The 24,345-nt window shown below is 48.1% G+C and overlaps 1 protein-coding gene across 1 annotated transcript; it reads left to right on the forward strand.

The window, feature by feature from the left end:
* The first annotated feature begins 495 nt into the window (after nucleotides 1-495).
* On the forward strand, nucleotides 496-23,914 carry LOC137570300 (omwaprin-c-like). Its single transcript, XM_068278932.1, has 4 exons — nucleotides 496-599; nucleotides 7,705-7,872; nucleotides 19,685-19,844; nucleotides 23,784-23,914. Coding segments are annotated over exons 1-4 (411 nt in total). The 5' UTR covers nucleotides 496-517; the 3' UTR covers nucleotides 23,785-23,914.
* The last annotated feature ends 431 nt before the right edge of the window (nucleotides 23,915-24,345 follow it).

A 24,345-nucleotide genomic window follows, 5' to 3' on the forward strand; every position in this document is an offset into this window, starting at 1 on the left:
CAGGAGGCGTGGTGATAACGGAGGTGGAGGCAGCAAAACGAGTGGAGGTGGGAGAGGAATGGTATGGTCCAGGCTTTTCCCCGCAACCCTTGTTAGAGATATAAGGTATCAACCAGACTTCACCTCTTCATACTATAAAATGCAGAGGGGCTCAAACCCACTAGCAGCCTTTTCTAAGCGCTAGTGATTTGAAAAAGCTTTTCCTAATGCAATCACATCGCTCAAGTGGGATTACACTCATAGCATTACATTAGCAAGAGCTTCTCAAATCGCAAAGCGCTCAGAAAAGTGCCGCTAGTGGGTTCCAGGTCTAAAGCCCAATTCCCTGGCACAACTGCACAACACGTATCCCATATAATTATTGTTGTGAGGTCATTGCCGGGATTTACTGAAGAACTGGATACACCAGTTAATATTTGGCTTCTGTCTCTGCCCTGCCCACTGTCACTCTGGGAAGGAAATGTATATAAGAGAGCCGGTAGAGTTGGGACTTAACCAACCACATCGGAGAGCAGAAATGAGGGCAGCAGCTTTACTCCTGGTCCTGGGACTCGTTCTGCTGCAAGTGGCGGCCGACTCATCTGAGCCCAATGATGGAGGTTACATTATTATTATTATTGTTATTATTATTATTATTACTAACCTTTAATTCCTCCATTATGATCAATAAGCATCTGTAAGAGTAATATGCAAGACTATTATTGCACATCTTTCAGTTGTCAAATTTTTTGCTACAATTCGTAACAATAGCAACAGTACACTGTTTGGACGACTGACTGTTGTTACCTCTAACCCCCCCCCCCCCCCAAAGCAGGTGGGGAGATTGTCCTGACCCCACTCAGCATTAAAAAGTCGCTCTCTATAGTAGAAGGAAGGGTACAATCCTCCACCAAGGGTGGACGTGATGTAGATAATAGGATAAAAGAGGCTCCAACAGGATAAAAAACACTAAAAGAACTTAAAAACCCATCTTGGTAATAGAGGAGACAGTGGTGGACTTGCCGCCTCCAAGCAGAACACACGACTGTGGATTTTCAGTCAAAACAATTTTATTGGATACTCCAAATAATGTGCAATGCGTTTCAGACAGAGGCGCTCAGCATTGGTGATACTGGCAGATGCTATTTACTTCTGTTTGTTATTGCCTGATGAAGCTGGGTTGTATCCCACGAAACACGGTGTACTTTATTTGGAGTATCCAATAATATTGTTTTGACTGAAAATCCACAGTCGTATGTTCTGCATGGAGGGGGTAAGTCCACCACTGCCTCCTCCATTACCAAGATGGGTTTTTAAGTTCTTTTAGTGTTTTTTATCCTGTTGGCACCTCTGTTATCCTATTATCTTGTTGCACAAGATTATTTTGTTGGTTTAGAGGAAAAGGTAGGGGGAAAGGTCTTCCTAAAGGTCCGTACACACGCCGGACTGGAGGCCACGACGGGTCCGTCGTCACCTCCTGCTGGGCGTGTTTTCTGCAGACAGTCCGGCGTGTGTACAGTCTGTCTGCGGACTGATACGGCTGTTTCTGAGCGATCCGCTGATACGGCTGTTTCTGAGCGATCCGCCGGGCGTATCGCTCAGAAACAGCTGTATCAGTCTGCAGACAGACTGTACACACGCCGGCCTGTCACTGGAACGCCCACCCAGCGGGAGGTGACGACGGACCCATCGTTGCCTCCAGTCCGGCGTGTGTACGGACCTTAAGTATATTTGTGTACGGGGGGGGGGGGGGGGGGGGGGAGGGTGTATTATTATTACTCTTTGATTCATATATTGTTAACATCTTCCATGGTGCTGCATATAGTACAATACGAATATTGGTGGACAGAGGTACATGAGAGGCTCAGAACTCTATACAGTCAGGGCATCCAGCAATACAAATACATACATAGCTGATGTGTACTTTGTAACATCACTAAAATTGGAAAATTGGTACACGTTCATATGATAAATTGCAGCAAAATAAGAAAAACTAGGAGGAGGTCCCTGCCCCTGCAAGCTTACAATCTAGACTCTAGATTGTAAGCTTGCAGGGGCAGGGACCTCCTCCTAGTTTTTCTTATTTTGCTGCAATTTATGCTAGATTCTAGAGTGTAGTGAGGAGGAAACAATAGGGAAGGAGACACAGGGGTTAGCAGTTGAGGCAGTAAACCTCCAATGCTAGCTGTAGCAAATTATAGACTTGTCTGTTATTTATGGTTGTAGGCTGGGGAAAGGATAGGGGGAGGGGGTGTCTGCTTACAGTCATGGCCAGAAGCTTTGAGAATGACAAAAATACTGTTTTTCACAAAGTTTTCTGCTTTAGTGTCTTTAGATCTTTTTGTCAGTTGTTTATGTGTTGTATTGATGTATAATGACAAGCATCTTTTCAGTTTTAAAGGCTGTTATCTACAGTTACATCGCATATGACTGTGGTAGGATTAGATTGTGAGCTCCTCTGAGGGACAGTTAAGAGACAAGACAATATACAGTACTCTGTACAGCGCTGTGGGAGATTTCAGTGCTATATACATACTAAATAATAAAAATAATCACATTTATGCAAAGAGTCAATATTGGCATCGTTGGCCTTTCTTTTTCAAGACCACTTCCGTTCGCCCTGACATGCTGCTGTCAGCCAACTTCTGGGCCAATCCCTGACTGATGGCAACCCATTCTTTCATAGTCAATGCTGGGAGTTTTTCAGAATTTGTGGGTTTGTTTGTCCACCCTCCTCTTGAAGATTGACCTAAAGCTCTCAATGGGATTAAGGTCTGGGGAGTTTCCTGGCCATGGACCCACAATTCCAATGTTCTGCTCCCCAAGCCCCTCAGTTATCACTTTGGCCTTATGGCACGACACTCCACCATGCTGGAAAAGGCATTGTTCTCCAATGGTTGGAAGACGTTGCTGTCTGAGGATGTTTTGGTGCCATTCTTTTTTCCTGGCTGTGGTGAGCCCACTCCCATGGATGAGAAGCAGCGAGATGTGTTTTCTCAGGGTCTGGCCCGAGGAGCACAGTGCCTGCTTTGGGCACTGCCATAGACGTAATGTTAATTATAGCTAGAGCAGCACAGGGAGAATTTCGCGGAAAACCCTCTAATTTGGGTGCCGGCAATTGCCCAACCCTGAATTACACCACTAGAGGACAGGCTAGGTAATGCGTAGGGGAATATATCTGTTATATTCCCCTACTTTGCCGCATGCAGGAGCTGTATCTTGGCTTCTCCCTGCGCCCAGCTCAACACCAGGAATATATGTACGCAAGAAGCAGCCCCACACATGAATGGACCGAGGATGCTTTACTGTTGGTTTGAGATAAGACTGGTGGTAGCGCTCACCTTTTTTTTTGTTTTGTTTTTTTTATCAGAGGAAATGACTTTGCCCCATTCCTCAGCAGTCCGATACCTGTACTTTTTGCAGAATATCAGCCCTGCTTTCATTTTTTCTTTTTTGGGAGAAGTAGCTTCTTTGCTGCTCTTCTTGACACGTGGCCATCCTCAAAAAGTCTTCCCCTCCCGGTTGTGCAGAAGCGCTCACACCTGCCTGCCGTCATTCCTGAGCAAGCTCTGCACTGGTGGCCCCCAGACCCCACAACTGAACCATCGTTAGGAGATGGCCTTGGTGCTTGCTGGACTTTTATTCTGGTTGCCCTGAAGCCTTCTTCACAACAATTGCACCTCGCTCCTTTAAGTTCTTGATGATCCGATAAATGGTTGATTTGGTGCAATCTTAGTAACAACAATATCCAGGCCTGTGAAGCCTGAAGGGCAGTGGAAATGGGTTTGGGGGTTAAAATGACACTAAAGCAAAAAAAAAAAAAAAAAAAACCTTATGAGATAATGTATTGTATGTGTAACACAGATAATTCATGGAACATTAGTAGCAAAGAAAACAGTCTCACATTTTTATTTTGAGCTACATAGCTTATATACAGGATCTTCTCAAAAAATTAGCATATTGCGATAAAGTTCATTATTTTCTGTAATGTACTGATAAACATTAGACTTTCATATATTTTAGATTCTAATACACACAACTGAAGTAATTCAAGCCTTTTATTGTATTAATATTGACGATTTTGGCATACAGCTCATGAAAACCCACATTTCCTATCTCAAAAAATTAGCATATTTCATCCGACCAATAAAAGAAAAGTGTTTTTAAAACAAAAAAAGTCTGAGGCCTCAGTATGGTAACTACAAACGCCTCCCATCATATTTCTGTATCTGTACTTTCATATCTCTCTGTCTGGTGGGCTAGAGGTACTGCCCCTTCTGTGGCATGCAGAGCCTGAGGCCTCAGTATGGTAACTGCACAGTCCTCACATCATCTTTCTGTATGTGTACTTTCATATCTCTCTGTCAGGAGGACTAGAGGTGCTGCCCCTTCTGGGGCATGAAGTGCCTGATGCCTCAGTATGGTAACTACAAACTTTTCCCATCATCTTTCTGTATTTCTACTTTCTTATCTCTCCGTCTGGAGGACTAGAGGTACTGCCCCTTCTGTGGCATGCAGAGCCTGAGGCCTTAGTATGGTACCTACAAACTCCTCCCATCATCTTTATGTATGTGTACTTTCATATCTCTCTGTCTGGAGGACTAGAGGTGCTGCCCCTTCTGTGGCATGCAGAGCCTGAGGCCTCAGTATGGTAACTGCACAGTCCTCACATCATCTTTCTGTATGTGTACTTTCATATCTCTCTGTCTGGTGGACTAGAGGTGCTGCCCCTTCTGTGGCATGCAGAGCCTGAGACCTCAGTATGGTAACTACAAACTCCTCCCATCATCTTTATGTATGTGTACTTTCATATCTCTCTGTCTGGTGGGCTAGAGGTACTGCCCCTTCTGTGGCATGCAGAGCCTGAGGCCTCAGTATGGTAACTGCACAGTCCTCACATCATCTTTCTGTATGTGTACTTTCATATCTCTCTGTCAGGAGGACTAGAGGTGCTGCCCCTTCTGGGGCATGAAGTGCCTGATGCCTCAGTATGGTAACTACAAACTTCTCCCATCATCTTTCTGTATTTCTACTTTCTTATCTCTCCGTCTGGAGGACTAGAGGTACTGCCCCTTCTGTGGCATGCAGAGCCTGAGGCCTTAGTATAGTACCTACAAACTCCTCCCATCATCTTTATGTATGTGTACTTTCATATCTCTCTGTCTGGAGGACTAGAGGTGCTGCCCCTTCTGTGGCATGCAGAGCCTGAGGCCTCAGTATGGTAACTACAAACTCCTCCCATCATCTTTATGTATGTGTACTTTCATATCTCTCTGTCTGGAGGACTAGAGGTGCTGCCCCTTCTGTGGCATGAAGAGCCTGAGGCCTCAGTATGGTAACTAAAAACTCCTCCCATCATCTTTCTGTATTTGTATTTTCTCATCTCTCCATCTGGTGGACTAGAGGTGCTGCCCCTTCTGTGGTACCTGAGGCCTCAGTAACTACAAACTCCTCCCATCATCTTTCTGTATTTGTACTTTCTTATCTCTCTGTCTGGAGGACTAGAGGTGCTGCCCCTTCTGTGGCATGCAGAGCCTGAGGCCTCAGTATGGTGACTACAAACTCCTCCCATCATATTTCTGTATGTGTACTTTCATATCTCTCTGTCAGGAGGACTAGAGATGCTGCCCCTTCTGTGGCATGAAGTGCCTGAGGCCTCAGTATGGTAACTACAAACTCCTCCCATCATCTTTCTGTATTTCTACATTCTTATCTCTCCGTCTGGAGGACTAGAGGTACTGCCCCTGCTGTGGCATGCAGAGCCTGAGACCTCAGTATGGTAACTACAAACTCCTCCCATCACCTTTCTGTATGTGTACTTTCTCATCTCTCCATCTGGTGGACTAGAGGTGCTGCCCCTTCTGTGGCATGAAGTGCCTGAGGCCTCAGTATGGTAGTTACAAACTCCTCCCATCATCTTTCTGTATGTGTACTTTCTCATCTCTCCATCTGGTGGACTAGAGGTGCTGCCCCTTCTGTGGCATGCAGAGCCTGAGGCCTCAGTATGGTAACTACAAATTCCTCCCATCATATTTCTGTATCTGTACTTCCTAATCTCTCTGTCTGGTGGACTAGAGATGCTGCCCCTTCTGTGGCATGAAGTGCCTGAGGCCTCAGTATGGTAACTACAAACTCCTCCCATCATCTTTCTGTATTTCTACCTTCGTATCTCTCCATCTAGAGGACTAGAGGTACTGCCCCTGCTGTGGCATGCAGAGCCTGAGACCTCAGTATGGTAACTACAAACTCCTCCCATCATATTTCTGTATCTGTACTTTCTCAACTCTCTGTCTGGTGGACTAGAGGTGCTGCCCCTTCTGTGGCATGAAGAGCCTGAGACCTCAGTATGGTAACTACAAACTCCTCCCATCATCTTTCTGTATGTGTACTTTCATATCTCTCTGTCTGGTGGACTAGAGGTGCTGCCCCTTCTGTGGCATGAAGAGCCTGAGGCCTCAGTATGGTAACTACAAACTCCTCCCATCATCTTTCTGTATGTGTACTTTCATATCTCTCTGTCTGGTGGACTAGAGGTGCTGCCCCTTCTGTGGCATGAAGAGCCTGAGACCTCAGTATGGTAACTACAAACTCCTCCCATCATCTTTCTGTATGTGTACTTTCATATCTCTCTGTCTGGTGGACTAGAGGTGCTGCCCCTTCTGTGGCATGCAGAGCCTGAGGCCTCAGTATGGTGACTATAAACTCCTCCCATCATATTTCTGTATGTGTACTTTTCATATCTCTCTGTCTGGAGGACTAGAGATGCTGCCCCTTCTGTGGCATGAAGTGCCTGAGGCCTCAGTATGGTAACTACAAACTCCTCCCATCATCTTTCTGTATGTGTACTTTCATATCTCTCTGTCTGGTGGACTAGAGGTGCTGCCCCAGGCACGTCACTAACATGACTGCTACTATGTTAATTAACGCAGTAGCAGCCGCCCTAGTGAAGTATGGAGGTCGCGCTACAGCACATCACCCAGCAGTTGTTAGGATCACACGTAACTTAAAGTGAACCAGAGACAAAGCACCCTCATGTGTTTTACCATATATTTAAATATATCAGTAACATTAGAGAAAAAGCCTACCCTTCTTTCTGTTTCATTCTTCACTGCTCAGCCCGCCTGTTATCAGCCCTAATAAATTCCCCGACTGGGCATTCAGTCTGGCTTTGCTCAGGAATCATTATAGCTGAGTCATTATAGCAGAGCCAGAAGAGGGCAGGCTTGGGCTTGAAAAGACATCAGAGAAGGCAGACTCAGCTATAATGATTCCTCAGCAAAGCCAGACTGAATGCTCAGTCAGGGATTTTATCAGGGCTGATAACAAGCAGGCTGAGCAGTGAAGGATGAAACCGAGAGCAGGATAGGTGTTTTCTCTAATGTTCCCACTGATATATATGGTAACATACATGAGGGTGCTTTGTCTCTGGCTCACTTTAAGAGCGCAGGCTACACTGACAGGACTGGGTCTAGCAGGCATGCGCTAGTTTTATCCCGCTATGCTTGTGTACTGTAGGCTTGTGCTTGTGAATGTGTATGAGCATGTATGGGCTTCTGTCATGCTTTCTAACCCCTCTGTGCTGAGCCTACAGTATATTCACACAGGCCCGTTTCTTGGGGTGGGCGGGCCGGGCGGGTCACTACCGGGGTTCAGTATGTGTAAGATGAAGCAGTATGTCATGAAGTGAAATATACATACAATCTAACAATATATTGCCTTGTTCAGAGGAAACAGATGGAGATTGTCCCGTATTTCCACCCACGTGGGACATGTTCACCAACAAACCTTGTCCATCAATAAACACTGAAGCCTGTGAGGAGCACAAAAACTGTGATGGAGATCAGAAGTGCTGCCGATACAACTGTGAGAACTACTGCACTCCCCCCGTCAAAAGTGAGTAATATTAGACATAGTGGCAGGGGACATGATGTGACATTGGGGCAGGGGACATGATGTGACATAGCGGCAGGGGACATGATGTGACATGATGTGACATAGCGGCAGGGGACATGATGTGACATAGCGGCAGGAGACATGATGTGACATAGTGCCAGGAGACATGATGTGACATAGTGACAGGGGACATGATGTGACACAGTGGCAGGGGACATGATGTGACATAGTGACAGGGGACATGATGTGACACAGTGGCAGGGGACATGATGTGACATAGTGGCAGGGGACATGATGTGACATAGTGGCAGGAGACATGATGTGACATAGTGGCAGGGGACATGATGTGACACAGTGGCAGGGGACATGATGTGACATAGTGGCAGGGGACATGATGTGACATAGTGGCAGGGGACATGATGTGACATAGTGGCAGGAGACATGGTGTGACATAGCGGCAGGGGACATGATGTGACATAGTGGCAGGGGACATGATGTGACATAGTGGCAGGAGACATGGTGTGACATAGCGGCAGGGGACATGATGTGACATAGTGGCAGGGGACATGATGTGACATAGTGGCAGGGGACATGATGTGACATTGGGGCAGGGGACATGATGTGACATAGTGGCAGGGGACATGATGTGACATGATGTGACATAGCGGCAGGAGACATGATGTGACATAGTGCCAGGGGACATGATGTGACATAGGGGCAGGGGACATGATGTGACATAGTGGCAGGGGACATGATGTGACATAGCGGCAGGAGACATGATGTGACATAGCGGCAGGGGACATGATGTGAAATAGTGGCAGGGGACATGATGTGACATAGTGTCAGGGGACATGATGTGACATAGTGGCAGAGAACATGATGTGACATAGTGGCAGGGGACATGATGTGACATAGTGGCAGGGGACATGATGTGACATAGCGGCAGGGGACATGATGTGACATAGTGGCAGGAGACATGATGTGACATAGTGGCAGGGGACATGATGTGACATAGTGGCAGGAGACATGATGTGACATAGTGGCAGGGGACATGATGTGACTTAGCGGCAGGGGACATGATGTGACATAGTGGCAGGGGACATGATGTGGCATAGCGGCAGGAGACATGTGACATAGTGGCAGGAGACATGATGTGACATAGTGGCAGGGGACATGATGTGACATAGTGGCAGGGGACATGAGGGACATGATGTGACATAGTGTCAGGGGACATGATGTGACATAGTGGCAGGGGACATGATGTGACATAGTGGCAAGAGACATGAGGGACATGATGTGACATAGTGTCAGGGGACATGATGTGACATAGGGGCAGGGGACCTGATGTGACATAGTGTCAGGGGACATGATGTGACATTGGGGCAGGGGACATGATGTGACATAGGGGCAGGGGACATGATGTGACATAGTGTCAGGGGACATGATGTGACATAGCGGCAGGGGACATGATGTGACATAGTGGCAGGAGACATGATGTGACATAGCGGCAGGGGACATGATGTGACATAGTGGCAGGGGACATGGTGTGACATAGTGGCAGGGGACATTATGTGACATAGTGGCAGGAGACATGATGTGACATAGTGGCAGGGGACATGATGTGACATAGTGGCAGGGGACATGATGTGACATAGCGGCAGGGGACATGATGTGACATAGCGGCAGGGGACATGATGTGACATAGTGGCAGGGGACATGATGTGACATAGTGGCAGGGGACATGATGTGACATAGCGGCAGGGGACATGATGTGACATAGCGGCAGGGGACATGATGTGACATAGGGGCAGGGGACATGATGTGACATAGGGGCAGGGGACATGATGTGACATAGCGGCAGGAGACATGATGTGACATAGCGGCAGGAGACATGATGTGACATAGTGGCAGGGGACATGATGTGACATAGTGGCAGGGGACATGATGTGACATAGTGGCAGGAGACATGATGTGACATAGTGGCAGGGGACATGATGTGACTTAGCGGCAGGGGACATGATGTGACATAGCGGCAGGAGACATGATGTGACATAGTGGCAGGAGACATGATGTGACATAGTGGCAGGGGACATGATGTGACTTAGCGGCAGGGGACATGATGTGACATAGTGGCAGGAGACATGATGTGACATAGTGGCAGGGGAAATGATGTGACATAGTGGCAGGGGACATGATGTGACATAGTGGCAGGGGACATGATGTGACTTAGCGGCAGGGGACATGATGTGACATAGCGGCAGGAGACATGATGTGACATAGTGGCAGGAGACATGATGTGACATAGTGGCAGGGGACATGATGTGACATAGTGGCAGGGGACATGATGTGACATAGAGGCAGGAGACATGATGTGACATAGGGGACATGATGTGACATAGTGGCAGGGGACATAATGTGACATAGTGGCAGGGGACATGATGTGACATAGCGGCAGGAGACATGATGTGACATAATGGCAGGAGAAAGGATGTGACATAGTGGCAGGGGACATGATGTGACATAGCGACAGGGGACACGATGTAACATAATGGCAGGGGACATGGTGTGACATAGTGGCAGGGGACATGATGTGACATAGAGGCAGGAGACATGATGTGACATAGGGGACATGATGTGACATAGTGGCAGGGGACATAATGTGACATAGTGGCAGGGGACATGATGTGACATAGCGGCAGGAGACATGATGTGACATAGTGGCAGGAGAAAGGATGTGACATAGTGGCAGGGGACATGATGTGACATAGCGACAGGGGACACGATGTAACATAATGGCAGGGGACATGGTGTGACATAGTGGCAGGGGACATGATGTGACATAGTGGCAGGGGACATGGTGTGACATAGTGGCAGGGGACATGGTGTGACATAGTGGCAGGGGACATGATGTGACATAGTGGCAGGAGACATGATGTGACATAGTGGCAGGGGACATGATGTGACATAGTGGCAGGAGACATGATGTGACATAGTGGCAGGGGACATGATGTGACATAGTGGCAGGGGACATGATGTGACATAGTGGCAGGGGACATGATGTGACATAGTGGCAGGAGACATGATGTGACATAGTGGCAGGGGACATGATGTGACATAGTGGCAGGGGACATGATGTGACATAGTGGCAGGAGACATGATGTGACATAGTGGCAGGGGACATGATGTGACATAGTGGCAGGAGACATGATGTGACATAGCGGCAGGAGACATGATGTGACATAGTGGCAGGGGACATGATGTGACATAGTGGCAGGAGACATGATGTGACATAGTGGCAGGAGACATGATGTGACATAGTGGCAGGGGACATGATGTGACATAGTGGCAGGGGACATGGTGTGACATAGTGGCAGGGGACATGATGTGACATAGTGGCAGGAGACATGATGTGACATAGTGGCAGGGGACATGATGTGACATAGTGGCAGGAGACATGATGTGACATAGTGGCAGGGGACATGATGTGACATAGTGGCAGGGGACATGATGTGACATAGTGGCAGGGGACATGATGTGACATAGTGGCAGGGGACATAATGTGACATAGTGGCAGGAGACATGATGTGACATAGTGGCAGGGGACATGGTGTGACATAGTGGCAGGGGACATGAGGTGACATAGTGGCAGGGCACATGATGTGACATAGTGGCAGGGCACATGATGTGACATAGTGGCAGGGGACATGGTGTGACATAGTGGCAGGAGACATGATGTAACATAGTGGCAGGGGACATGATGTGACATAGTGGCAGGGGACATGGTGTGACATAGTGGCAGGGGACATGGTGTGACATAGCGGCAGGGGACATGATGTGACATAGTGGCAGGGGACATGGTGTGACATAGTGGCAGGGCACATGATGTGACATAGTGGCAGGAGACATGGTGTGACATAGTGGCAGGGGACATGATGTGACATAGTGGCAGGGGACATGACGTGACATAGTGGCAGGGGACATGATGTGACATAGTGGCAGGGGACATGATGTGACATAGTGGCAGGGGACATGACGTGACATAGTGGCAGGAGACAGGATGTGACATAGTGGCAGGGGACATGATGTGACATAGTGGCAGGAGACATGGTGTGACATAGTGGCAGGAGACATGGTGTGACATAGTGGCAGGGGACATGATGTGACATAGTGGCAGGGGACATGATGTGACATAGTGGCAGGGGACATGATGTGACATAGTGGCAGGAGACATGATGTGACATAGTGGCAGGGGACATGATGTGACATAGCGGCAGGGGACATGATGTGACATAGCGGCAGGGGACATGATGTGACATAGCGGCAGGGGACATGATGTGACACAGTGGCAGGGGACATGATGTGACATAGTGGCAGGGGACATGATGTGACATAGTGGCAGGAGACATGATGTGACATAGTGGCAGGGGACATGATGTGACATAGTGGCAGGGGACATGATGTGACATAGAGGCAGGGGACATGATGTGACTTAGTGGCAGGAGACATAATGTGACATAGTGGCAGGAGACAGGATGTGACATAGTGGCAGGGGACATGATGTGACATAGTGGCAGGAGACATGATGTGACATAGTGGCAGGGGACATGGTGTGACATAGTGGCAGGGGACGTTGTGTGACAGAGTGGCAGGGGACATGGTGTGACATAGTGGCAGGGGACATGATGTGACATAGAGGCAGGGGACATGATGTGACTTAGTGGCAGGAGACATAATGTGACATAGTGGCAGGAGACAGGATGTGACATAGTGGCAGGGGACATTATGTGACATAGTGGCAGGAGACATGATGTGACATAGTGGCAGGAGATATGATGTGACATAGTGGCAGGAGACATGATGTGACATAGTGGCAGGGGACGTTGTGTGACAGAGTGGCAGGGGACATGATGTGACATAGTGGCAGGGGACATGGTGTGACATAGTGGCAGGAGACATGGTGTGACATAGTGGCAGGGGACATGATGTGACATAGTGGCAGGGGACATGATGTGACACAGTGGCAGGGGACATGATGTGACATAGTGGCAGGAGACATGATGTGACATAGTGGCAGGGGACATGGTGTGACATAGTGGCAGGGGACATGATGTGACATAGTGGCAGGGGACATGATGTGACATAGTGGCAGGGGACATGATGTGACATAGCGGCAGGGGACATGATGTGACATAGCGGCAGGGGACATGATGTGACATAGCGGCAGGGGACATGATGTGACATAGTGGCAGGGGACATGATGTGACATAGCGGCAGGGGACATGATGTGACATAGTGGCAGGAGACATGATGTGACATAGTGGCAGGAGACATGATGTGACATAGTGGCAGGGGACATGGTGTGACTTAGTGGCAGGGGACATGATGTGACATAGCGGCAGGGGAGATGGTGTGATATAGTGGCAGGAGACATGATGTGACATAGTGGCAGGAGACATGATGTGACATAGTGGCAGGGGACATGGTGTGACATAGTGGCAGGGGACATGATGTGACATAGTGGCAGGGGACATGATGTGACATAGTGGCAGGGGACATGATGTGACATAGTGGCAGGAGACATGATGTGACATAGTGGCAGGGGACATGATGTGACATAGTGGCAGGGGACATGATGTGACATAGTGGCAGGGGACATGATGTGACATAGTGGCTGGGGACATGGTGTGACATAGTGGCAGGAGACATGGTGTGACATAGTGGCAGGAGACATGATGTGACATAGTGGCAGGGGACATGGTGTGACATAGTGGCAGGGGACATGATGTGACATAGTGGCAGGAGACATGATGTGACATAGTGGCAGGGGACATGATGTGACATAGTGGCAGGGGACATGATGTGACATAGTGGCAGGGGACATGATGTGACATAGTGGCAGGGGACATGATGTGACATAGTGGCAGGGGACATGATGTGACATAGTGGCAGGAGACATGATGTGACATAGTGGCAGGGGACATGATGTTACATAGTGGCAGGGGACATGATGTGACATAGAGGCAGGGGACATGATGTGACTTAGTGGCAGGAGACATAATGTGACATAGTGGCAGGAGACAGGATGTGACATAGTGGCAGGGGACATGATGTGACATAGTGGCAGGGGACATGATGTGACATAGCGGCAGGGGACATGATGTGACATAGTAGCAGGAGACATGATGTGACATAGTGGCAGGAGACATGATGTGACATAGTGGCAGGGGACATGGTGTGACATAGTGGCAGGGGACATGATGTGACATAGTGGCAGGGGACATGATGTTACATAGTGGCAGGGGACATGATGTGACATAGAGGCAGGAGACATGGTGTGACATAGTGGCAGGGGACATGATGTGACATAGTGGCAGGGGACATGATGTGACTTAGTGGCAGGAGACATAATGTGACATAGTGGCAGGAGACAGGATGTGACATAGTGGCAGGGGACATGATGTGACATAGTGGCAGGGGACATGATGTGACATAGCGGCAGGGGACATGATGTGACATAGTGGCAGGAGACATGATGTGACATAGTGGCAGGAGATATGATGTGACATAGTGGCAGGGGACATGATGTGACATAGTGGCAGGGGACGTTGTGTGACAGAGTGGCAGGGGACATGATGTGACATAGTGGCAGGGGACATGGTGTGACATAGTGGCAGGAGACATGGTGTGACATAGTGGCAGGGGACATGATGTGACATAGTGGCAGGGGACATGATGTGACACAGTGGCAGGGGACATGATGTGACATAGTGGCAGGAGACATGATGTGACATAGTGGCAGGGGACATGGTGTGACATAGTGGCAGGGGACATGATGTGACATAGTGGCAGGGGACATGATGTGACATAGTGGCAGGGGACATGATGTGACATAGCGGCAGGGGACATGATGTGACATAGCGGCAGGGGACATGATGTGACATAGCGGCAGGGGACATGATGTGACATAGTGGCAGGGGACATGATGTGACATAGCGGCAGGGGACATGATGTGACATAGTGGCAGGAGACATGATGTGACATAGTGGCAGGAGACATGATGTGACATAGTGGCAGGGGACATGGTGTGACATAGTGGCAGGGGACATGATGTGACATAGCGGCAGGGGACATGATGTGACATAGTGGCAGGGGACATGATGTGACATAGTGGCAGGGGACATGATGTTACATAGTGGCAGGGGACATGATGTGACTTAGTGGCAGGAGACATAATGTGACATAGTGGCAGAGGACATGATGTGACACAGTGGCAGGGGACATGATGTGACATAGTGGCAGGGGACATGATGTGACATAGCGGCAGGGGACATGATGTGACATAGTGGCAGGGGACGTTGTGTGACAGAGTGGCAGGGGACATGATGTGACATAGTGGCAGGAGATATGATGTGACATAGTGGCAGGGGACATGATGTGACATAGTGGCAGGGGACGTTGTGTGACAGAGTGGCAGGGGACATGATGTGACATAGTGGCAGGGGACATGGTGTGACATAGCGGCAGGGGACATGGTGTGACATAGTGGCAGGAGACATGATGTGACATAGTGGCAGGAGACATGATGTGACATAGTGGCAGGAGACATGGTGTGACATAGTGGCAGGGGACATGATGTGACATAGTGGCAGGGGACATGATGTGACATAGTGGCAGGAGACATGATGTGACATAGAGGCAGGAGACATGATGTGACACAGTGGCAGGGGACATGATGTGACATAGGGGCAGGGGACATGATGTGACATAGGGGCAGGGGACTTGATGTGACATAGTGGCAGGAGACATGATGTGACACAGTGGCAGGGGACATGATGTGACATAGGGGCAGGGGACATGATGTGACATAGGGGCAGGGGACTTGATGTGACATAGTGGCAGGAGACATGATGTGACATAGTGGCAGGAGACATGGTGTGACATAGTGGCAGGAGACATAATGTGACATAGTGGCAGGGGACTTGATGTGACATAGTGGCAGGAGACATGATGTGACATAGTGGCAGGAGACATGATGTGACATAGTGGCAGGGGACATGATGTGACACAGTGGCAGGGGACATGGTGTGACATAGTGGCAGGAGACATGATGTGACATAGTGGCAGGGGACATGATGTGACATAGTGACAGGGGACATGAGGTGACATAGTGGCAGGAGACATGATGTGACATAGTGGCAGGAGACATGATGTGACATAGTGGCAGGAGACATGGTGTGACATAGTGGCAGGGGACATGATGTGACATAGTGGCTGGGGACATGGTGTGACATAGTGGCAGGAGACATGATGTGACATAGTGGCAGGAGACATGGTGTGACATAGCGGCAGGAGACATGATGTGACATAGTGGCAGGGGACATGATGTGACACAGTGGCAGGGGACATGGTGTGACATAGTGGCAGGAGACATGATGTGACATAGTGGCAGGGGACATGATGTGACATAGTGACAGGGGACATGAGGTGACATAGTGGCAGGAGACATGATGTGACATAGTGGCAGGAGACATGGTGTGACATAGTGGCAGGGGACATGATGTGACATAGTGGCAGGGGACATGATGTGACACAGTGGCAGGGGACATGGTGTGACATAGTGGCAGGAGACATGATGTGACATAGTGGCAGGGGACATGATGTGACATAGTGACAGGGGACATGAGGTGACATAGTGGCAGGAGACATGATGTGACATAGTGGCAGGAGACATGATGTGACATAGTGGCAGGAGACATGATGTGACATAGTGGCAGGGGACATGATGTGACACAGTGGCAGGGGACATGGTGTGACATAGTGGCAGGAGACATGATGTGACATAGTGGCAGGGGACATGATGTGACATAGTGACAGGGGACATGAGGTGACATAGTGGCAGGAGACATGATGTGACATAGTGGCAGGAGACATGATGTGACATAGTGGCAGGAGACATGGTGTGACATAGTGGCAGGGGACATGATGTGACATAGTGGCTGGGGACATGGTGTGACATAGTGGCAGGAGACATGATGTGACATAGTGGCAGGAGACATGGTGTGACATAGTGGCAGGGGACATGATGTGACATAGAGGCAGGAGACATGGTGTGACATAGTGGCAGGGGACATGATGTGACATAGTGGCAGGGGACATGATGTGACATAGTGGCAGGAGACATGGTGTGACATAGCGGCAGGAGACATAATGTGACATAGCGGCAGGGGACATGGTGTGACATAGTGGCAGGAGACATGATGTGACATAGTGGCAGGGGACATGGTGTGACATAGTGGCAGGGGACATGATGTGACATAGCGGCAGGGGACATGATGTGACATAGTGGCAGGGGACATGATGTGACATAGTGGCAGGGGACATGAGGTGACATAGTGGCAGGAGACATGATGTGACATAGTGGCAGGAGACATGATGTGACATAGTGGCAGGAGACATGGTGTGACATAGTGGCAGGGGACATGATGTGACATAGTGGCAGGGGACATGAGGTGACATAGTGGCAGGAGACATGATGTGACATAGTGGCAGGAGACATGATGTGACATAGCGGCAGGAGACATGATGTGACATAGTGGCAGGGGACATGGTGTGACATAGTGGCAGGAGACATGATGTGACATAGTGGCAGGGGACATGGTGTGACATAGGGGCAGGGGACATGATGTGACATAGTGGCAGGAGACATGGTGTGACATAGTGGCAGGGCACATGATGTGACATAGGGGCAGGGGACCTGATGTGACATAGTGGCAGGGGACATGAGGTGACATAGTGGCAGGAGACATGATGTGACATAGTGGCAGGAGACATGATGTGACATAGTGGCAGGAGACATGGTGTGACATAGCGGCAGGAGACATAATGTGACATAGCGGCAGGGGACATGGTGTGACATAGTGGCAGGAGACATGATGTGACATAGGGGCAGGGGACATGATGTGACATAGTGGCAGGGGACATGATGTGACATAGTGGCAGGGGACATGAGGTGACATAGTGGCAGGAGACATGATGTGACATAGTGGCAGGAGACATGATGTGACATAGTGGCAGGAGACATGATGTGACATAGTGGCAGGAGACATGATGTGACATAGTGGCAGGGGACATGATGTGACATAGTGGCAGGGGACATAATGTGACATAGTGGCAGGAGACATGATGTGACATAGTGGCAGGGGACATGATGTGACATAGTGGCAGGGGACATGATGTGACATAGTGGCAGGAGACATGATGTGACATAGTGGCAGGGGACATGATGTGACTTAGCGGCAGGGGACATGATGTGACATAGCGGCAGGAGACATGATGTGACATAGTGGCAGGAGACATGATGTGACATAGTGGCAGGGGACATGATGTGACATAGGGGCAGGGGACATGATGTGACATAGTGGCAGGGGACATGATGTGACACAGTGGCAGGGGACATGATGTGACATAGTGGCAGGGGACATGATGTGACACAGTGGCAGGGGACATGATGTGACATAGTGGCAGGGGACATGATGTGACATAGTGGCAGGGGACATAATGTGACATAGCGGCAGGGGACATGGTGTGACATAGTGGCAGGGGACATGATGTGACATAGAGGCAGGGGACATGATGTGACACAGTGGCAGGGGACATGATGTGACATAGTGGCAGGGGACATAATGTGACATAGCGGCAGGGGACATGGTGTGACATAGTGGCAGGGGACATGATGTGACATAGTGGCAGGGGACATGATGTGACACAGTGGCAGGGGACATGATGTGACATAGTGGCAGGAGACATGATGTGACATAGTGGCAGGAGACATGATGTGACATAGTGGCAGGGGACATGATGTGACATAGAGGCAGGGGACATGATGTGACACAGTGGCAGGGGACATGATGTGACATAGTGGCAGGAGACATGATGTGACATAGTGGCAGGAGACATGATGTGACATAGTGGCAGGGGACATGATGTGACATAGGGGCAGGGGACATGATGTGACATAGTGGCAGGGGACATGATGTGACATAGTGGCAGGGGACATGATGTGACACAGTGGCAGGGGACATGATGTGACACAGTGGCAGGGGACATGATGTGACATAGTGGCAGGGGACATGATGTGACATAGGGGCAGGGGACATGATGTGACATAGTGGCAGGGGACATGATGTGACATAGTGGCAGGGGACATGATGTGACATAGCGGCAGGAGACATGATGTGACATAGGGGCAGGGGACATGATGTGACACAGTGGCAGGGGACATGATGTGACATAGTGGCAGGAGACATGATGTGACATAGTGGCAGGAGACATGATGTGACATAGTGGCAGGGGACATGATGTGACATAGGGGCAGGGGACATGATGTGACATAGTGGCAGGGGACATGATGTGACATAGTGGCAGGGGACATGATGTGACATAGCGGCAGGAGACATGATGTGACATAGGGGCAGGGGACATGATGTGACATAGTGGCAGGGGACATGATGTGACATAGTGGCAGGGGACATGATGTGACATAGTGGCAGGGGACATGATGTGACATAGTGACAAGGGACATGATGTGACATAGTGGCAGGGGACATGATGTGACATAGTGGCAGGAGACATGATGTGACATATTGGCAGGGGACATGATGTGACACTGTGGCAGGGGACATGATGTGGCATATAAGCTCTTTTTCTGTCATTATTGATGATGGAGAGGGTGAGGAAGAGGTATACTAGAGTTACAGAGGACAATGTATACATTTCTGTGTATTTGTTATGACAATATTGTATGTGCACTCAGGTACGAGGCCTGGGTTTTGTGCTCCGCCTTCCATGGAGGAATTACAGTCTTGCCGAAAGATGGACACCTCCAGTTGCTCTTCAGATGATGAGTGTGAGGGCACTTGGAAATGCTGCCCCAGGCCCTGTGGCAACTCCTGCTCCCCTGTCATGTATTCCTGGTGAGTGAAGTGCAGCTCAGTGTCACAGAAACATGTCCCAGCTATATAGCCCTGTGAGACATGGAGGCTGACAATGTGAAAATGTTCACCCACCTCTGGACCTGCTCCTCTTCTACTGATAGAACAGTCGGTCCATCAAGCTGGAGACCTGTTGTATGTGAAAATGCTGAGATAGGGAGGGATTTGGTGTTTGGTGCATTAAAGGATACCCGAGGTGACATGTGACATGATGAGATAGACATGGGTATGTACAGTGCCAAGCGCACAAATAACTAGGCTGTGTTCCTTTTTTTATTTCTCTGCCTGAAAGAGTTAAATATCAGGCATGTAAGTGGCTGACTCAGTCCTGACTCAGACAGGAAGTGACTACAGTGTCTCACTTGTAAGAAATTCCAACTATAAAACACTTTCCTAGCAGAAAATGGCTTCTGAGAGCAAGAAAGAGATAAAAAGGGAAATTTCTTATCAGTGAGGGTCACACTGTAGTCACTTCCTGTCTGAGTCAGGACTGAGTCAGCCACTTACATACCTGATATTTAACTCTTTCAGGCAGAGAAAGAAAAAAAGATACACAGCATAGTTAATTGTGTGCTGGGCACTGTACATACCCATGTCTATCACATCATGTCACATGTCACTTCGTCTTCGGGTATCCTTTAAAAGCTGTAATATTGCCACAGACAGCACCTGGCAACCTCTAGGCCTGCACAGTAAGCCGCATACAACATGGGCTTGATTGACAGCAGCGGTTTGCGCAGGCACATTAAGGACTACCTCGGGGTCACCTCTGCAACGTGCAGAGAGACCGGGACGGCAGCGGAGAGCGGAGCGGTCAGCGTGGGACAGTCGGATGCTAGGGGCTGGAGAAAGCCCCAGGTGAGTAAAGCTTTTTTTGTGAATTTGCCTGATAACTCCTTTAAGAAACTCCAGTTGTTATCTATGCAAAAGAGCCAATGGGCTTGATTCAGAAAAGGGTGCTAAGTGTTAGCACGCCAGTGAAAAGCCACTTTGCATGTGCTAACATGCTTTGCACATGCTAAGTAGTTAGCACATGCAAACTACTTATCACCATAGTTAGCACATGTAAACTACTTAGCACCACAGTTAGCACATGTAAACTACTTAGCACCCTAGTTTTTTTTTTTTTTTTTTTTTAAATCAGTGTTTATTCAACTAAGAAAAGGAACATATGACAGAATATGGAGTGTAGCAGTGCGCCTCCTAACTTTTCCAACAGTAGCTTCAGCATCAATTATCACTGTGGAAGATGAGAGGTATTGTTAAAGAGACACTGAAGCGAAAAAAAAAATGATGATATTTTGATTTGTATGTGTAGTACAGCTAAGAAATAAAACATTAAGATCAGATACATCAGTCAGATGCTGGCCACTAACGGTCCAATTTCTAGCAAAAAATCGTTCGAGCGATCAGAAATTCTGATCGGACGAAAAATCGTTCACTACACCATCATCTAACCAATCATTGCTTCCTATCTATCACGACCAACAAGAAAATCCAAATTTTCGTTCGACGAAAATTCATTCGGGCGACATTTTTTTCACTCGTTCATAATCGATTGTGTCCACCAATGGAGATTATTTACAACCAATCCGATCAGAATTTCTGATCGCTCAAACGATTTTTCGCTAGAAATTGGACCGTTAGTGGACAGCTTAATTGTTTCCAGTACAGGAAGAGTTGAGAAACTCCAGTTGTTATCTCTATGCAAACAAGCCATTAAGCTCTCCGACTAGTCGTGGAGAGGGCTGTTATCTGACTTATATTATCTCAACTGTAAGTGAACTGTTTACTTTTCCTCTGCCAGAGGAGAGTTCATTACTTCACAGACTGCTCTGAAAGACTCATTTTGAATGCTGAGTGTTGTGTAATCTGCACATATTATAGAATCATGCAATGTTAGAAAAACACTATATACCTGAAAATAAAAGTATGAGAATATTTTCTTTGCTGCTAATCTTCTAGTAATTATTCATAGTACACAAACAATTCACTATATCATATATTTTTTTCGCTTCAGTGTCTCTTTAACAATAATATAATGATCGTCACATAATATATAGAGCTCATATTGAATTTAAATTTTCAAATATTCTATCTTTTACAAGATCATAATTAGCAAGACCAGGGGTATCTAACCATGGAGATTAGCACCCTAGTTAGCACGGTGCTAAGTAGTAGTTTGCATGTCCTAACTACGGTGCTAAGTTTGCATGTGCTAACTACAGTTCTAAGTAGTTTGTATGTGCTAACTACTTAGCACCCTAGTTAGCAGCACGCCCAAAGCCTTTAGGCGTGCTAACTGGGTTAGCACCATTTACTGAATCGAGCCCATTGAGCTCTACAACTTTCAAAGTTACAGAGAGCTCTGTATTCTGAAGCTTATTATCTCAAGAGTCTGTCAATGTATTGTTTGTTTTTCTGCAGAGAATAGTTCAATAGTTCAGTAGGCTGCTCTGTAAAATCATTTAGGGCTTGATTCACAAAGCGGTGCTAACTGTTAGCAGGCCTGTGAAAACCCCCTTAGCACGTCTAAACAAGCTTTTCGCGCATAAAACTTTACGCGCGCAAAACTTTATGCGCGTAAAACTTTATGCGCGTACTGCACAGAACACAGGGCGCACCGCGCGAAGTGCCCATTAAAGCCTATGGGACTTAGCGCGCGTAAAACTTTACGCGCGCAAAGTTATCGCACGATCTGATTGAGAAGTCCGGTGCTAACCTACTTAGCTCCCTGGTTAGCGTGTCTAAAGACTTTAGACGTGCTAAGTAGGTTAGCACCGCTTTGTGAATCAAGCCCATAGAATGCTGAGTCGTGTGTAAACTGCAAATTAGAGAATAATGCAATGTTATAAAAAACTTTATAACTGAAAATAAAAACAAGAGAATAGTTTCTTTGCTACTAATGTTCTAGTAATTATCCGTACTACACAACCAATTCATTATATCATTTTTTATTTTTTTATTTTTTTGCTTCAGTGTCTCTTTAAAGGGACTCCGAGCAGTGCAAAAACTATGAAAAGATGGATATCATTTTAAAGCTCTCTTTCTCCTCTTTCTGACGACACCTAAACCACGGCCCTACGCCTTTTAGTTTTCTCTATTTTTGCGATCGAAATCGCAGCCGCGGCAATTACAATCACAAAAATAGTGAGAACTAAAAGGCGTAGGGCGACGATTTATATATCATTGGAAAGAGGAGAAAGAGAGCTTTAAAGAGGAACTGTAACGGTAAAACGTCCCCTGGAGGGTACTCACCTCGGGTGGGGGAAGCCTCAGGATCCTAATGAGGCTTCCCACGCCGTCCTGCGTCCCTCGGGGGTCTCGCTGTAGCCCTCCGTACAGCGGTGATGCAATATTTACCTTCCTGGCTCCTGCGCAGGCGCTCTGATGGCTGTCGGCTCCAAAGTAGGCGGAAATACCCGATCGCCGTCGGGTCCGCTCTACTGCGCAGGCGCAAGTCTCCGGCGCCTGCGCAGTGGAGCGGACCCGACGGAGATCGGGTATTTCCGTGTAGTTCGGAGCCGAATGCAGCCACAGCGCCCCCGCTGGAGCCAGCAAAGGTAAATATTGAAATTACAGTCGGGTCTGTCGCCGGCTGTTCGGAGGGCTGCAGCGAGACCCCCGTGGGACGCAGGACGGCGTGGGAAGCCTCATTAGGATCCGGAGGCTTCCCCCACCCGAGGTGAGTACCCCCCAGGGGATCTTTTTCAAGTTACAGAGTCTTTTTAAAATGATATGCATTTTTCCATAGTTTCTGCACTGCTCGGAGTCCTTTTAATTCTGTTTCATGTACGCATATTTAGGTGAAAAAAAATTCTAGAATCAAAAATGCAATCAACACTGTTCCCAGCATCTTTTCCTGTATCTTTCATTATTTCAAATGGTAACAATGATCTGACAAGTGTCTGTTATCTGCAGATTGAGGTTGCACCAGATCGGGGGGGTGACACAAGAGATCACAGGATGAGAGGATCAGTGACTTCACTGTGACATCACTGTGACATCATCAGCCCAGTGTGCCAATAATAAAGATTGAGATTGCATTCACAGCTTGTGTGTCGTGTATGATCATTGCTCCATGTACTGAATAGGTTACTGTGGCAGTAGGTAACAAGAGTAGAAACCACACCCCACAGTAGGCGGGAATAATGCAAGATAGGGGAAGGTGGGCGGGAAAAGGGCAAGGAAGTGAGAGTCGTTACTGGCAAACAATACACATGAAGCTGATATAACCACATATAATTGAAACAGTAAAACTCTGTTATCTGGCACTGATGGGGAAAGGCTGATACCAGCTAAGTGTGTTTTATGGAAAAAAAGGCTTAGCTACGACAGTACTATACAGTACTCTACATACAAACCATGGCGTACATGTAAAAAGGGTGGAAGAAAAGGTAGTGGGAGATTGTGGCTAGTAAAATATTGGTAAATTTACTGATATTTTAATATGTCTTCACCTTCCTAACCCTACCCTCACAGA

Source organism: Hyperolius riggenbachi, chromosome 4 (genome assembly GCF_040937935.1).
Source record: "Hyperolius riggenbachi isolate aHypRig1 chromosome 4, aHypRig1.pri, whole genome shotgun sequence".
Classification (NCBI taxonomy): domain Eukaryota; kingdom Metazoa; phylum Chordata; class Amphibia; order Anura; family Hyperoliidae; genus Hyperolius; species Hyperolius riggenbachi.